This window comes from Cynocephalus volans, chromosome 14, assembly GCF_027409185.1.
Source record: "Cynocephalus volans isolate mCynVol1 chromosome 14, mCynVol1.pri, whole genome shotgun sequence".
Lineage (NCBI taxonomy): Eukaryota > Metazoa > Chordata > Mammalia > Dermoptera > Cynocephalidae > Cynocephalus > Cynocephalus volans.
In genome coordinates this window covers 57,960,237-57,977,550 of record NC_084473.1, presented here as the reverse complement: position 1 = coordinate 57,977,550, position 17,314 = coordinate 57,960,237, and the positions used below count along the sequence as shown (strand labels likewise).

Here is a 17,314-nt window from a genome sequence, read left to right as displayed (position 1 = left end):
TATTGTTATTTCAGGTAGTAAGTCTTTCTGTGAAGCTTTTAGTATAAGTTTTATGACAAATTTCGAATATGTACAAAAGAATACATTTAAGATGTTAAAGGTTAAAATTTGTCTGGTGATAGTTTATCCAAGTTCATAATTGTATATTGGTTTATATTTGTTTAATCAGTCCTTCAGATAGCCTTTTAAGTATGTTTGTAATTCCAGGTCTAGTGGTCATTTAACGCTTTATCTCCAAGGCAACACATTTTAAAGCATTTATGTTTATGGTTGTTTATATGGTTTTCAGAATGTACCACGCTGCATTATTTAGTGAGTCAAGCCTTAGATATTTTAACCTCTGTAACAGCTGAATCTTACCTTCCAATTCCCTTATTCAACAGTTATCCAGTACTTTATGTCTGTGTCTCTTTTCTCAGTTCTCTGAGCCTTTGTACATGGTAATCCTCTGGCTAGGATTCCATCCCTAGGAGGCTTCTGACATTGCCCTTTCTTCCCACTTTTCTGCTAACCTTCTTATTTCCTTTTTCCTAACTCCTGTCTTTCACTTAATTGTTATTTCTTTTAGGAAAGTTTTCTTAACCCTTTCCGATAGTGTTTCCGTGTCCTGCTTTTTAGATTTACAAAAAAAAAAAAAAAAGAGTTGGAAAGGGTTGATAATGAGTAGTCTAAAAAATAGTTATCTTGAATTAGGTGTGAGTAAGACAGAAAGATTGAGAAATTTAAAAAAAAAATCTAGATGTATTCTGTACTTAAATTGTTCTGTAAATTACCATAGCCCAAACTATGGTAGTAGACAGCTGAAACAAATGATAGACAATGCACTGCTTTTGTTTTTTTGAAATATAAGAGAAAATGTAGGACTTCAGTCAATAGACCACAACCCAGAGAAAAGGCCCTATATCAAAGATTATTGAGTGCACATTAATAGGTTTTAAAATGGAGTCTTAGTCCAGCAGTTTCTGTATACCCGAAGAACAACCACTAGAGGTGGCAATCACAGTCTCCTGGAAATGTTTGTGCTTATTTTAGCAGTTTCACCCACCTGGTTTAGCCTCAGTGGTGGCTAACCTTGTTGATGGCCAGGGTTCTGGAAAGGGCTCAGCTTCTTGTAGTTCTTGTTCTTTTGAGACACTGCTGAATGTACCTCTCTTATTGGCTGACTAGGAGCCTGGGGGCAGGAATTTCTGGACCTGATATATATTAGGTTGTGTTCAGCACCTTTGGCCTGGTCAGTGGTCATGAATTTTTTTCCTGTGATGAGTTGTGAGATTATATGTGAGAATATACTTAACCCTTTCCTTGGGATAAGGTCTGGGTCATAGCTACCAATGGTTTCTTGTTAGACCCCTCAGTCATACCTCCCATCTTCTCATTTTATTCTTGGGGTTGTTTCTCCTCTTGAAGTTTTAGTGAACTTTTTTTTTGATGGCTGGTCTGTACACGGGTCTAAACCCTAGGCCTTCGTGTTACAACACTGCTCTCTAGCCAACTGGCCAGCCATCATGAACATTTTTTTTTATCTTAGAGGTGACAGCCATTTTCTTTCCACTCTATTCCCATTCCTCTACTGCATGCAGTGTGTCTGATGGGTACATTTCTTGTCACTGAATTTCCTTTCCTTGCTTTTGGGGGGTGGCCTCTGGCACCACTAGGTATTGCTCAGCATTGAGCTTCCAAGTTTATTTTGATCTCTACTGTTGGGCTAAGTATGGTTTTTCCTTAGATCTGTGTGACAGTTCCCTACATTGCTTCCCTTTTCCTTGTCCAGGTGGTTGACCTTTTAGGGTTGGAGTACAGTTTCTATTCTGTAGAGAATGGGAGAAGCATTTCTGGGTCAGCCTGCCTGCCCTTTCTCCCTTCCCTTCTTTCACTGTTTGTTTATTTGTTTATTTGGCAGCTGGCCAGTATGGGAATCTGAACCCTTGACCTTACTGTTACAACACTGTGCTCTAACCAACTGCGCTAACTGGCCAGCCCCTATTTATTTATTTATGTATTTTGCTATGGACTTCAATGGGTCTCTGTTTTCAGTCTGATTTGTAAAGATCAATGGCTGCCTATTAAACGTCAGTCTGGGCTTTCACATTTCCTTTAAAAAATAAAAATAAAAAACATAATTATAAAAACACATAGCATAAAATTTACCATCTTAACCATTTTTAAGTGTACAGTTCAGTAGTGTTAAGAATATTCACTTTGTCCAGAATTTTTCATGTGGTGAAACCGAAACTCTGTACCCATTAAATAACAACCCCCCTTCTACCCCTTGGCTCTGGCAACCACCCTTCTACTTTCTGCTTCTATGAATTTGGCTACATACTTCATAGCATGAAATACAAATATTTGGCTTTTTGTGACTGGCTTGTTTCACTTAGCATAATGTCCTAAAGATTCATCTGTATTGTAGCATTTGACTGATTTCCTTACTTTTTAAGGGGAATGAAATTCCATTGTGTATATATATTACTTTTTGTTTATCCATTCATCTGTTGATGGACTTTTGGTTGTCTTCCAACTCTTGGCTACTATTAATAATGCTGCTATGAACATGGGTGTTCAGATAGCTCCCCAAGACCCTGCTTTCAATCTGAAGTGAGATTGTTGGATCACATGGTAATTCTATTTTTAATTTTTTGAGGAGCTACTATACTGTTTTCCCCAGTGGCTGCACCATTTTGTGTAACCAGCAGTGTGCAAGGGTTCCAGTTTCTCCACATCCTTGCCAACATTAAAAAAAATGTGGGTTTTTTTTATAATAGCCATCCTAATGGATGTGAGGTGATGTATCTCATTGTGGTTTTGATTTGTATAGTAAGTTTGGAAATCAGGAATTGTGAGTCCTCCAACTTTTTTTTTTTTTTAGAATTGTTTTGGTTCTTCAGGGTTCCTTGAGATTCCATATGAATTTTGGGATGTATTTTTCTCTTTCTGCAAAAAAGTTGTTGGGGTTTTAATAGAGATTGTGTTGACTCTATATCACTTTGGGTGGTGTTGACATTTAACAATATTTAAGTCTTCCAATCCATGAACGTAGGATTTCTTTCTATTTGCATCTTTCTTTCAGCAACATTGTGTAGTTTTTAGTAATACAAGTCTTTTGTTCCTTGGTTAAGTTTATTACTGTCTTTTATTCTTCTTGATGCTGTTGTAAATGGAGTTTTCTTAATTTCCTGTTCAGATTGTTCATTCTTAGTGTATAGAAATGCATCTGATTTTTAAGTGTTGATTTTGTGTCCTGCAGTTTGGTTGCATTTGTTTATTAGTTCTAACAGTTCTTTTTCTGGAATACTTAAGGTTTTCTGCAGGTTTGTGTTATCTGGGAAGAGAGGTAATTTTACAGGTTGAGCATCCCTAATCCAGAAATCTGAGATCTGAAATCCTCCAAAATCTGAAACCTTTTGAGTGCTGTGATACCATAAGTGGTAAATTGTTTCTATAGACAACATAATGAAAATGTGTGAGGGGCTTAATTATGGACTAGAGCAGCTTGCATTTGTAACAGAATAAGAAATCGTGTCACTTTATAAAATTGAGAGACTTCTGGGGCTGGCCTGTGGCTCACTTGGGAGAGTATGGTGCTGATAACACCAAGGCCACGGGTTTGGATCCCTATATAGGTATGGCTGGTTAGCTCACTTGGGAGAGTGTGGTGCTGACAACACCAAGTCAAGGGTTAAGATCCCCTTACCGGTCATCTTTAAAAAAAAAAAAAAAAATCGAGAGACTTCTAAGACAAAAACTGTTGATAATGAGGCAGATGACTTTGGAGGAAATATTTTAAAAAGCATCCAACAGAATGCCTTCGTAACCCTAGAGGACCCACTTTCTGGTCCCTTAACTGCTTGCAATATTTCTTCTCACCTAAAAAAAAAAAAAAATACAGTGTACAGTAACCTTTTGATTAAAACACAGCATCATAGGTGGAGACTGAAAGCCTGCTGGTTGTTGTTGCTGTTGTTTAATAGCTGATACAGGTATTCTGGTGATGCTTCTGTGCTGCTTAGTTACCCTGAACACATTTTTTCACTTATTAATGGTATATCATATTTTTTACTGTTAAGTACTTGTGTGTGAATAAGTATAACAAAATGATTGCTTACTGACAGCATATAAATTCATAGTCAGGAATGTTGATGCCAAACAACCACAGATTGTCCACATGGGTGACTAACATAGTGATACCTTTACCTTGTGATGGTTCAGTGTACACAAACTTTGTTTCATGCACAAAGTTATTAAAAATATTATATAGAACTACCTTCAGGCCATGTGTATAAGGTGTATATGAAACATAAATGAATTTTATCTTTAGACCTGGGTCTCATCCCCCAAATATCTCATTATGTATATGCAAATATTCCAAAATCTGAAAAAATCTAAAATCTGAAACACTGCTGTTCCCAAGCATTTTGGATAAGGAATACTCAGCCTGAAATTCTTTACTTTTCATTTTCTTTTTCTTGTCTAATTGCTCTGACCAGAACTTTCAGTACTATGTTGAATAGAAGTTATAAAAGTAGCCACCTTGTCTTGTTCCTGATCTTAGAATAAAAGTTTTTAGACTTTCACCATTAAGTATGATGCTAGCTGTGTATCTGGAGAGCCTGAGTTTGTCTGGCTCTGATAAGATGGTCTTCCTTTACCTTTCTGGTTCTGGGGTGGTTGTAATGAATGAGTTGGAAAGCTGTGTTGATTACAGTTAGGCTGCCACCAGTGAGGATGGATGTCTGACCACATATATGCTTTTTCCAGAACATATGTGCCCTTTGTATTTGGGTTAGAGAAGGATGTGATGGTTGCAGCCACTCTGTTCCCTGTGTTTTTAGGCACTGTTATGGCCAGGGAAGGAAAACTGACATTCTGTACTGTATAGTTCCTTCTCCTTACTGAATCATGCAGTCCAAAAGCTTGTTTTTAGTGGTTGCTTCATCTCATCCCCTCACTATATCTTATTCTGTCCAGGTGGCTTGGTTTTGTTTTCAGGGTCTTCCCCCTGATGGTCCATAGTGTGTTTGGCTTCTAGGATCTCAGGTGTGATCTAGGTCCCAAAAGCCTGGTCTTAGGTATAAGTGCCCATTAGGTATATTATTAGGTATAGGTGACCATTTGTTTAGCATATGATTTTGCCTTGTGCCTTCTCCTTTTCTTCCTGGCCAAGAGAATTTTTATTTATTTATTTATTTATTTATTTATTTATTTTTAACCCCCCCTTTTGGTCTAGTTAGTAGTACCAGAGAGGAATCTTCCAACCTCCTACTTGGGCTACCGGTATTTCTGGAACTAAGAAGAGAAAGAGTGCTGTAAGTCTCAACATTGAATATACAAGGATACTTCAAAAAGTTCATGGAATAATGTAAATAAAAGATAATATGAATCTTTCCATGAACTTTTTGAAGTTCCCTCGTATAGTGTGATCTAAGAACAAGGTGTGTTTTTAAACATAAATTCACCTCCTATACAATTGGTAGGTAGAGGAAAGATATTAATGTGATGGAACATCTTATTAGTTCATATGGGGTTTTTCCACCTTACATTTATGTTTTACAGTGATTCAGGAAAGCTTTCTTGGGATTAAAGAGACAACTCTTGGCTGGATGGTTAGCTCAGTTGGTTAGAATGTGGTGGTGTAACACCGGGGTCAAGGATTTGGATCCCTGTACTGGCTAGCCACCAAAAAAATTAAAAAAGACCCTAGTAGGATGTGAAGGAACAGTAGGAAAAAAAAGCTGACAGTCCACAGAAATGCCTTCTTGTATGTATAATGATTTGCTTAGTGGCTTCAAGGACCCTTATATTTTCTACATTGTAAAATTATGTAGAGAACCTGAAAAAGGTGAAAGGCATTAAAATGATGTATTAATGAGAATGGTTATATTCCGTTTTTAAGTTTTTGGGAAAAGGTCTTTTAATTAGAACTGAATGTTCTTAGGAACCTTCATATCAAAAGAGAAAGCATGAACGTCATGGTTTAAGACTGCCGAGTTGATTGACACTGTTTAGGTGCAAGTTCTAGTAGAGATACAACTGCTAGTATTTTTTTTATTTTAAATCAGGTTAGTTATTGATTTTGTCAGTGCTTTGACTATAAAGTGTCATAGATTTTGAGTAGTCTGCTTCTAACCTTGTTTTGCTGGTAGCATCATTTTTCATTAATGCAAGATTTTGCATACCATGAAGTTTCTCTAGAATGCTTATATGGCATATTGTAGGAAATACCTATACAGAGATATTTACATGTTTTCAGTGTGATACTCTTGGCATTCAGCTGCATGGTTTTCTGAAGACTACATCTTTGTGGTTTATCATCTCCAGAGAGAAAACTTAAGTCTTTTGGGAATCATGCATGGGGAGGTGAGGAGAATGGAAGAGGTGTCTAACACTTCTTAATAAGACTTTCTATCTTTTTTAGCACCACCTATATAGCTGCTTTCAGAGGCACTCAGTGCTTTCAATTCCTGAGATTTTTCTGTTGCCTACTATCAGGCTGGTTTTTCAACTTAACGTAGTTTCTAAGTCAGGTATAATTTTCTCCCCAAATTTACTTGTTTTTGCCCTTATGGGTTTATGTTTTATTTTTTCCTCTACTTTTAGTGAGGGTATGGGAGGAAGTGGAGGCGAAAGGGTATGTTGAGGCTGGCATACTTAACTGGAAGTATTTAATAATAAAATAGGTCAGACGTATAGGGAAAACCCTAAAAATAAGATACACACGTACCTGCCAGATTAAATAGATGTTAACATTTTATATTGGCTTTTTAAAAAGAAGTAAAAGTTGGCTGACACAACTAAAGGCACATCTCTCTATTCTCTTTGTCCTTTTCTCCTCGATGTAACCTCTCTTTTGACATTGGTGTGTATCACTATAGTGTAAGTATTTATACTGTAATTGTATATGAGTTCATAACAACACGTAGTGTTTTTGTGTGTGTTTGTGTTAAAAGTTAAATGATATCATACTGTTTGTATTCTTTGGCAACTTGCCTTTTTTATTCATCATTTTGAATTTGGGTATTAGACATTTTGATACATAGAGATTTGGTTTATTAATCCATTAATCTTCTACTGGACAGTACTTTTCATTTCACTCATCTCAGTCTGCATTCTTTCCCTATTACTCTATTAAAAATAGTCTTGTCTTATTTTTTAAAAAAAGTCTCTTCCCGCCAGTTAAATTTTTAACTTATATTGTATTCTTCCAGACGTCCCAGGAGTTAGGGATACAAATGGTTTGATTTAAACTTTTCTTTAATTTTAGTCACCAAATAGGTATGGTATGAATTTTGTTCATAAGAAATAACTTTTAGATAAAGAGACCTATTTCTTTTGTGTTTTGTTTTAATTTTTATTAAATAATATTTCCGAATTGTTTAAAAAGTCAAATAGTTTTACAGGGCTTTATAACAAAAAACAGCAGTCTCTTATAGCAGCCTCATTTTTAATCATTTTGTGTTTTATCTGACTTTTCCCCAGGAGCTTTTACCTGCCTGTGTCTAAATAAGATTATATTGCTGTTTCTTGATACATATTTTCAGCTGTTGACTTCTTCCTATGGAAGGTCTGTTGGTCTTAATTGACTTCCTCCTGTAGAAGAGGATTAGCTCTTTAACCCTTACCAAGGACTCAAAAAAATTTTTTTGAATCAGTGTTGTGTATTTATGATAAGACAATGTAAATATTGTTCACTGCTGAGCCAAGTAGTATATTGTACTTACAGTACATTCAGTGAGTTGTACAGTTTTTTTTCATTCCTGTGATTAGAAGTTGCCAACATGGTGTGTGTGTGTGTGTGTGTGTGTGTGTGTGTGTGTGTGTGTGTGTGTGTGTGTAAATTTCCATCTGTATCTAATTCATCTGCAAACTTGATGTTTAAAACTCTTCACAATAAAAGGTAAAAATCATTTAATTTAAATAAAATGTAAACTATATATTCAGTCCCCCCACCTCAGAACCATCTTACTTAGAGGGATTTATTTTTTTGCTCCTCTCTGAACTTGTGTTCTCAGGATCTGTGCACAGTGATAATTCTGGCTTCTCTCTCCATATCATCCTGTGGCTTCTCTTTAAACATGAACTTCTTTGCCTAGAATGATGTAATCTCTCTCTTTTTCAATGTGTGACTTCTTAACCTTTCAGTCTTTGCTTAAAAATCACCTCCTCAGAGAGCCTTCCTAATTCCACATTCTAAGGTGTGTTATCCTGTATTATATGCTGCACAACACTCTACTTGGTTTCTTCTTGGTACTTATCACAATATGTGTGCACATTTATATCTATTCATTTATCTCTTTTTGTTCTTCCTCTTCACCACTAGACTAAGTTCCATGAGGTGGGGACTATTGCTCTCTCATTCACCATTATATATCTAGTACCTAGCACATGTAGTGCTCAACAAATACAATGATGTATGCAGAAATAATGACTTCTAGACACAGTGAAGATTTAAATGCCATGGGTTGTGTTATCTTGTTCGCCTTTGTCTACTGTGGAATTGGCAGCTGTGGCCTATGGGCCAGATTTGGTCAGCTGCTTGTTTTTATAACGTGGTATGGTTCATTTGTTTACATATTGTCTGGCTGCTTTCATGATACAACAGCAGAGTTGCATGGTTGTAAAAGAAACAGTATGGCTTGGAAAGCCTAAAATTTTTTATTTTCTGGACTTTTGCAGAAAAATTTGATGACCCCTGATCTTGTATAATCAAACATTTTTCATGAGAAGACTTATTTGGACCAATAGCCAAATTGTGTTTTTCTTTATATAGTTTCTCTTGTTTTAACTTGAAATTCCTGACAGAGTTGTACATAGTGTATGTGAAATGCCATACAATAAGGGTCTAGTCAGGAAAAGTGAAGAGGGGATTTAATAAAGAGAAATAATTACACAGATGTTAGATGTTTAACGAGCAAAGAGAGAACCTGGAGGAAACCCAGAAGTAGTGATGGTGATTATAACTACAGGAAGCAGCCAGTCTTTCCTAAGGCTGGAAAAACACAGGAAGGAGAGTTGTCAGAATCTAATAACTTAAATGAGAGCCCTGTGAAGGAAGCTAGGACTTCAAGGAAGGGATGCTGCCTGGCTACTGCTGGTACCTCTTGAGAGGGGTACCATGAGACTGGTTCTTTTAATGCTAAGAGAAACTGGAGGCTGGAATGAATGCTGCTGCTGGGTAATGCTGTCCATACAGCAAGCTAACAAGTCCTTGGTCTCTCCTGCTTTCTAGTCATCTTCTAGGCCTGTAGGCACTGTAGGGAGATTTTAACAGGAATCCAGCTGGAAATGAAAAATGTAGCTTGTAGGATCCCATCCCCAGCATCACAAAACAGAAGGGTGGACTTGGAGTTGAGAGATAATACCAGAATAATGGCAGTGTCCCTGTCTACCCCGTTACGTCTGTCAAAAATCTGTTCTTAAGCTCAAATTAGTCATTAAATAAAATAAGACTTATTTTCTTTGATGAAATCAAAAGAATACAGAAATGTTTGCATTTGTAAATCTAGCTTTTATTTTGAACTATTGGTTTTAATGTTGGTTTATTATTTATTCATCATTTTTAAAACTTTTTTCTACTTTATTTTAGTATCAGATGTAGAAGGTGGTGATGGACTGCAGCTCAGAAAGGAACATACTCTCAAAATATTTGCTTATATCAATTCCTGGACACAGAGGTATGCATGTTTCGGTATTTTGAAGACTAACTTTGTGAGTCGTATTTTAAATTGCCATAGTTTGTCATCAAAATTTTCCTTTTAGGGTGTTGAATTGAATACCTTTAGTCATTAAATGACAGTTTATCAGAGTTCTTACCTTTTCCCTATTCATGGGGTTGAACATGGTCCTGTTTTTAAAACATGAGCATAAAAATTGATTTCTTTCTTTACCCCTCCATTATTTAGGTATGTGGGAGTGACTGAAATTCTGAAACATAATTATTTTGGAGAGATTAAATAATTTTTATGGCATGGCCATAGTCTTAACAAATTTAATTCTTTAAAAAAATAATCTGTGCAGGACATTTGAAGCCACTTGCTGTTTGTTCCTTTTTTATAATAGTTATGTATATTAGACTGGTTTCTAAATAATACATATATTGAGAATATAGCAAATAAAAAATAACTTCAGGGAACACAATAATTAATATAATCAAAGTTTGTAATAAAGATTTGCAAATTTCTGTTCCTCAGTGTGGTTTTAGCTGGTCATGGCTGATAATTCTAACTTGTGTTCCTATTCACTTTAAACTTACTAGTCCTAAAGTTTTTGTGGGTAAGAATGTTTGAAGCATTGTGCACAGTGATCAATAAACATGTTAAATGCAGTGACATATAAATGAGTGCCCTGAGATACACAGTCTAGCTGATCGTAAGGAGTTTAGCAGAATAATTTAATTTTAAATATCATTTGCTCTATAATAGTGTCCATTTTTCTTCTATTTTTTTCTTTCTCTGTGTCAATAAAATTGGTAGATATATTAGGTCCAAAACAGTTTGTAGGTTTTAAATGCTTAAAATTTGTGTGCCATTATTATTGTCATCTTTTTTTTTGGCAGCTGGCTGGCACGTTGGCGTCTCTTTTTCGTGTGTTACCAGCTGAATTTCTTTCAACTAAGTTTAGTTGCTATTCCTTTCATTATGGGTGGAATAGATAAATGAATATTTCATAATACTAATATGTTAATAATTTAAAATTAACAATAATCTAAGTGATTTGCTGAGAAATATTGCATCTGAGGATTTTGAATTTATTTGTTTTAACTACAGCTAGGTGACTACATGTTATACTAGGAAAAAAACCACACTTCTAATTTCAGGATCTGTGGGTGTGCCACTGAGTAAAATGAAATCCAGAGAAATAAAATGATTTTTCTAAAGTTTTACCACTAGTTATTGGTGGAGATGGAATGGGAGTTATGTTTTTCTATTCTTAGTCCACATTTATTCTAGACGCATATTCTTTATCCCTGTATTAGGAATTTTTAACCTGCAGTCTATGGATGGGAATGAAATTATAAAGGAAATTTCAGTATGTACCGTTTTAGGCAGTAATTTGTAGGTTTCATCAGAATATCAAAGCGTTAGCCCCCAAACTGTTAAAGAGCCTCTGCTTTAACTCATGCTGCTCTAGAGTGCAGTGCTTAAGAGTGTGGCCTTGGAGCCAGAAAGACAAGGGTTCCAGTCTTGTTTCATCACCTGTGAACTGGATGGTTATGACAAATTTGTTAACTTTTGTAAGCTCTCATTTCCTCATTTGTGAAATTAGAATAATATGAAAGCTACTACTATATTAGGTTATGAGGAAACAAAGTGTTTAGCACTGTATTTGATAAAATAATTTAATAAACAGCTATTTTAATTAAATTATTAAAATTTATTTTTGAAAATGAAATTGAAGGTTATATAAGCTAAAGCATGAAAGGTCAAGCTGGAAAACAGTTTGTAACGTATAATTCTGTTCACATGCTGATGAGTATGAATAGTTTTTACTTGGAGGTAATAAAAATAGAATATTGTACTCTTTATTGTTCATGTTGGTAGAAGAAAGGAGTTGAAAATAAAATATCTAGTTGGATCACAGTCCTTTGTAGTAGCAATCTTTGGCCACTGTCTCCTCCTACCTCACCTCCACCATCCCTAAATTGTTATGGAAGGCATCAGAAAATATTGTTGCCTAGATTAAGATTGTGTTTCTTGTGGGAGATGAATAGCTATTAATAAAGCACAGTTAATCTACAAAAGGATTCTTAACTTGGGGCCATGGTTCATGGGAGTCCGTAAATGGACCTTAGTGCACTAATAAACCCACAACATTTCATAAAAAATGTTATTTATAAGTTTCCTAGAAGAAAATTGTTAGTCGCTTTCATAAGATTATCAATAGATTATCAGTGGTGAAGAAGTATTTTTCTAGTGTACTAACTAGAATATATTTTTAAAAAATAGTTTGTTGATAAGCGTTTAATGTTTATAATCATTACAAAGATTTTAATACTTTATATTTTTTCTCATTTAAATGATATATTCATTATAAAAAAACCCCAAAACTTTGGAAAATGCACAGAATCACAGCTAAAAAAAAAACCCCAAAACCAAAAACATGGCACCTTTTTGTGTATAACCTTGGTGTGACATTGTGAACAGTATAGTTTAAAATTTTATAAAACTATGGTTTTACTATATGTTTTATTATCTCATTTTTCATGTACAGTTAACTGTGATCAGTCTCTCCATGTCATCAAATATTATCTGTCATCATTTTTAATTGCTGTGTAGCAGTCATGTAGCTACCATTCCTTTATTTTGTCTGTTAAGGTTAGGGAAGTTAGTTATATATATTGGTTTAATAGATTTTTTATTGTTTTATTAATATCACCTCAGTGATTGGGAATTGAATAGGAGGAAAACTAATTCAAAGAATTAGGAAGGAAAAGAATGGAATAAATTGAAGAATTTAAATTGGGGAAAGAGCATATAAGGATTTGAAAAGAATATCGTGCATGACAAAAGCACCAATACAACAGGACATAATCATGTTGGAAGTGTTGCTAGTTTTTATGACTTGCTTTAAGCTCATTACAAAACAGGCTTAGGTTTATATCTTGTAAATTCCACGTTCCCTAGCAGGCTTGCAAAGCTCTTTACTATTTCCTAGCTATGTACTTCTTAACTTTATTTCAGGATTTCTTCCCTGTAAGAACTCTGGATGCTGGCCAGGGTGAGGTTTTGTCAGATCTTTGTATTTTTAGACCAAAAATAGTACCTTTTATTCCTGTCATTTGTGCTTAATGTTTGAAACTATTACTTTTCTTCTTTCTTCTTTTTTTTTTTTTTTGTCTTTTTTGTGACCGGCACTCAACCAGTGAGTGCACCGGCCATTCCTATATAGGATCCGAACCCGTGGCGGGAGCACTGCTGCGCTCCCAGCGCCGCACTCTCCCGAGTGCGCCACGGACTCGGCCCATTTTTTCATTTTTTTAATAAACTGTTTTTTAGAATAGTTTAGGAACTATTGTTTTTGAGTAGGTTAATGTATGTGCTCCACTCTTTAAGGCCCTGCCTTTTATTTTGGCATGAAGAAATTTGTTTGGCCAGTGGGATATTAATATTGAGCACTATTTAAAGCAGTACTTTTCAGAAATTAGCTCATATGTAAAACAATTTTTGCTGAGGTTGAATACTGTGGAGTAGTAGTCTTTTCATGTTTCCATCAGTACCAAGCTAGGGAAAATGATGTTAGACCCATTGGAATATTTGTTGATGGAATTCTAGAACCCTGCTTGGCAATTTCATTTTGACATGTAGGTTCGTCATGAATGTTTATTTAACATTAATTTTATTAATTAAATCTACATATTTTATGCTAACCATTTAGAAATTTTATCATTGCATGTTTTTAAATGTAAGCCCATTCTCCTCAGGTGGGCAAACATTGGGTAATAAAGTCTTATAAGGCTGGAAATTATAGGAGTAGAACTAGGAAGTATATAGGATAACTTCAGATGGTGGAAGGGTGTGTATGATATTGCTGTATAAATACAAGTAATATATACAGAGTTTTAAAAGTCAATTGGTATGAAAAAGCCTATAATTAAAAAATAAGTCCCTTGTTCCCTGTTTCAGATACTGGTTTTTATATTAACCTCTGTATTCCGAAATACTGTTATTATACTGCTGTTGCTTCATATATCCATTTTAGGTATAACCTATGAACTTTTTTTTTATGATTTCATTCTTTTACCTTCTCCATCCTCTCAATATAGTTTATCAGTTTTTAGGGTAGTTATAAAAAGTAAAAACATGTCCATTAATGAGCCAGAAAAGGTTCTGTGATTCATTTTATATTTTGTACATTCTCTGTTTCCTGGGATTTACTGACTTGCTTTTCATTTGATTAATTTTCTGTGGTGGATCACTAATTTTTTCCAAACTTTCCAGTCCTTTTTACTACTAATTTTTACATTCTTATACGTCATTAGGTGAGCTATTATTTCTCCCCCTCCCCCATTCTCATTTGGCTTTTGTCCTTTTGCTCCAGTCTGTTGTTTGCTCTCTGGGATTACTAAACAGCTATCTTCCCTTCAGAGCTCATCCTTGAAATTCCTTTTGCTTTTCTCCTGTATTGGATCTCCAGTTTCCTGGATTTCATCTTGTCATCTTTATTGGTTTACTTTCTTGTTTTGGTAGGAGGACATCTTTTCTGGGAAAGGATACACCAAAGACAAGTATCTTTTAGGCCTTCAGGCCTAAAATGTCTATTTTACCCTTATGCTTATTGATAGTTTTTGTTGGATACAGAATTCTAGGTGGAAAATTATTTTTCTCAGAATTTTTGGAGTATCGCTCCATTGTATTCTAGGTTCCAGTATTGCTTTGGATAAGTATTAGCTATTTTTGTTCTTGAGCTTTTCCTTGTTACTTTTACCATCCTCCCTGATAGGGATCTTTATCCTTCCTCAACTTCAGAAATTTCATGATGGTATGTATTTTGGTGAGCCTTTCAGTCTGAAACTTTTATTTCATTATTTCCTCACATCTGAATTTTTACTCTGTCTTCCTGGAACTATTATTAGTTAGTCAGATATTGTATCTTCTTGATTGATTATTTACTTTTTCTTTCCATTATCAGTCTGTGTTCTACTTTATGGGAGATTTCATTTTTACCTTCTGGATTGTCTGTTGAATTTTGCAAATTGGTATAATTTTAATTGGCTTTTAAATTGTAAATAGTGTGTATACAAACAGGTATATAATATATATTTGTACACATTAAAGTGTTCTATTTTGTAATCTGAATTTATATTTTTATAAATATTCCATTCTTGTTTTAGTAATCTAGTATCTTATGTCTCGTGATATAAATTAACAGTTAAAACCCTTTTATTTCTTCCTGCTTTTTATCTGTTTTCTCTGAATTTCTTTTTACTGTTTGTTTTTATCTGCTTTTGGTGGCACGGGTATTTCATGAAAGTTTTGTTATCCTTGGCTGTCCTTTCATGACTAAGAGGAGCACTAAAAAGTATGGAGCTGGTGGATCTGCTTCCAAATTGGCTGACTTTACATGGTTGTCAAGTTAGTACTGGTTGTTAGTGGGAAGCCACAGTTCTTCCTCATGTGGACCCCTCCATAGGCTGCTTGAATGTTTTTACAGCATGATAGCTGGCTTCCCATAGAGTGAGTGATCCAAAAGAGAGTAAGGCAGAAGTGGCACTGTCTTCTGTGACCTAGTCTCAGATGTCACACATGTCATTTCTGCTACATTCTTATTCATTAGAAGCGAGTCCTGTCCACATTCAAGGGGAGGAAAGTTGGGCTTCACTTTTATATGGAAGGGTATCAAAGAATTTGTGACAATAGTTCAAATTCATCACACATGGAGAAATGAAATTATTTCTGCATGGTCATACAGGGGGTTGGTGATCTATTTGGACTACACTGTAGATGTTTTAATTTGTTTTGATAATATTATTAGGTGTGAGTTATAAGTAATAGTTGTTTAACTATCAATCATCATGGATACAAATGTTATTAGAACCAGGTACTTGTGTGTGTATTGTTTACTTATTGATTCAACAGACCCTTTTAATTATTCCCAATGTGCCAGGCATTGTGCTTCTAATTGAACATGTCTAAGAGAACTGGATTTGTGTATAATACTTACTGACTCTTTGTTTTCCTGTATATATTTTTTTAGTGGACTTGAAGCATGTATGGGTGTGAGTGTGTATGGGTGTTCCTAAACACTTTTGATCTGCCAAATAGAGTTGAAACACCCCTCCAAAGAAGCCTTTAACAGATTATTAATTTAAAAATGTAGCTGTTTTATTAGTTGACAACAAAATCTCTTATGTTAAGTAATCACCTAGCTTTACTAATAAGGTATTTTATTATAGCCAGTTTCCTAATATTTAATGAACATATATTGAGTACTTAGTATTCGAGAAGCAAAGATACATGCCGTGATTTTTGTTCTTAAATAATTCCTTGTGTAGAAGAGCAGATAAATACATACAGAAAATGGAGGATGATAGCAGTAAACCTAACATGGCGACGATACTAGCTAAAGTACCAGTTCTTGGTGTGATGCTATCATTATAAGTTATTATGGTGCTACCCCAGTAGGAAAGAGAAAAACAAAAACTGACGTCGAGGAAAAAAGTATTTTAGTATTTGCTTACTTTTTTTTTTTTATATTACTTATTAGAAAATATAACTGTTGCCTCTCTAGGAAGCATTCATTTATTGAATTTTTTTTTCTCTTGTAGGCAATGTCTATGCTGTTTCAAGGAATATAAGCATTTGGAGATTTTTAACCAAGTAGTGTGTGCACTTATTAACTTAGTGATTGCCCAAGTTCAAGTGCTCCGGGACCAGCTTTGTAAACATTGTACTACTGTTAACATAGATTCCACGTGGCAAGATGAGACTAATCAAGCGGAAGAACCACTGAATATAGATAGAGAATGTAATGAAGGAAGTACAGAAAGACAAAAATCAATAGAAAAAAAATCAAACTCTGCAAGAATTTGTGATCTGACTGAGGAGGAATCTTCAAAGAGTTCTGATCCTTTTAGTTTATGGAGTACAGATGAGAAGGAAAAACTCTTACTATGTGTGGCAAAAATTTTTCAAATTCAGTTTCCCTTATATACTGCTTATAAGCATAATACTCATCCTACTATAGAGGTATGTAAAAATGGGTATTGTGAATTTTTAAGTAATACCAAGTCATAGTTAGCTTGGCAGTCTGTTTCTCACTTATGAATACATATGAAGACAGTTACTTTTGGTGGAAGATTTTATAAGTCACTATTGTTACGAAAATCATTGCAGTTTTCTCCAGAGCAATTCCCTAGCAATTTGTGTTGAAAATTTGCTCAGCATAGTCTTATAAAGAAGATTTGTAAATAGAACTCATAGACATCAAACTGTTAGTGATCTAAACATTTTGCTGGTACAGATCTATGCTTATTTTGAGTCCAGAAATAATGGTGAGGAAAAAGAATCACATAGAATTTTAAATTTCATCTTAAGAAACATAGGATACAGACTTTGGAATTCCCTTCCATCAAGAAAAAAGTTTAAAAAATTATCTGTGATTTGTGGTTTTAAATAATACTATTTTCTGTTGTGAGTCAAGATGTTTGACTTTATTAGTGGTATTTTTACAGGCATTTCCAAGAGTTTACTAAAACTTACCTTAGACTTACTCAGATAATAGGAATTCTTTGTAGACATAGTGGGAATTGAGAGAGTTACGTGTTAATGTATTAGTGGCTTAACAAACGGTTTATTATTTCTTGTGTTTCTGTGGATTGGTT

General features: G+C 34.7%; 1 protein-coding gene across 8 annotated transcripts in view; it reads left to right on the top strand.

Moving 5' to 3' along the window:
- USP34 (ubiquitin specific peptidase 34) overlaps positions 1–17,314 on the top strand; it is a 226,199-nt gene that overhangs the window by 28,409 nt on the left and 180,476 nt on the right. For all 8 annotated transcript variants that reach the window (XM_063078358.1, XM_063078359.1, XM_063078357.1 and 5 more), the window contains exons 2-3: positions 9,581–9,668; positions 16,259–16,679. In XM_063078358.1, the coding sequence (XP_062934428.1) occupies positions 9,581–9,668; positions 16,259–16,679 (509 nt within the window). The remainder of the gene's footprint in view (positions 1–9,580; positions 9,669–16,258; positions 16,680–17,314) is intronic.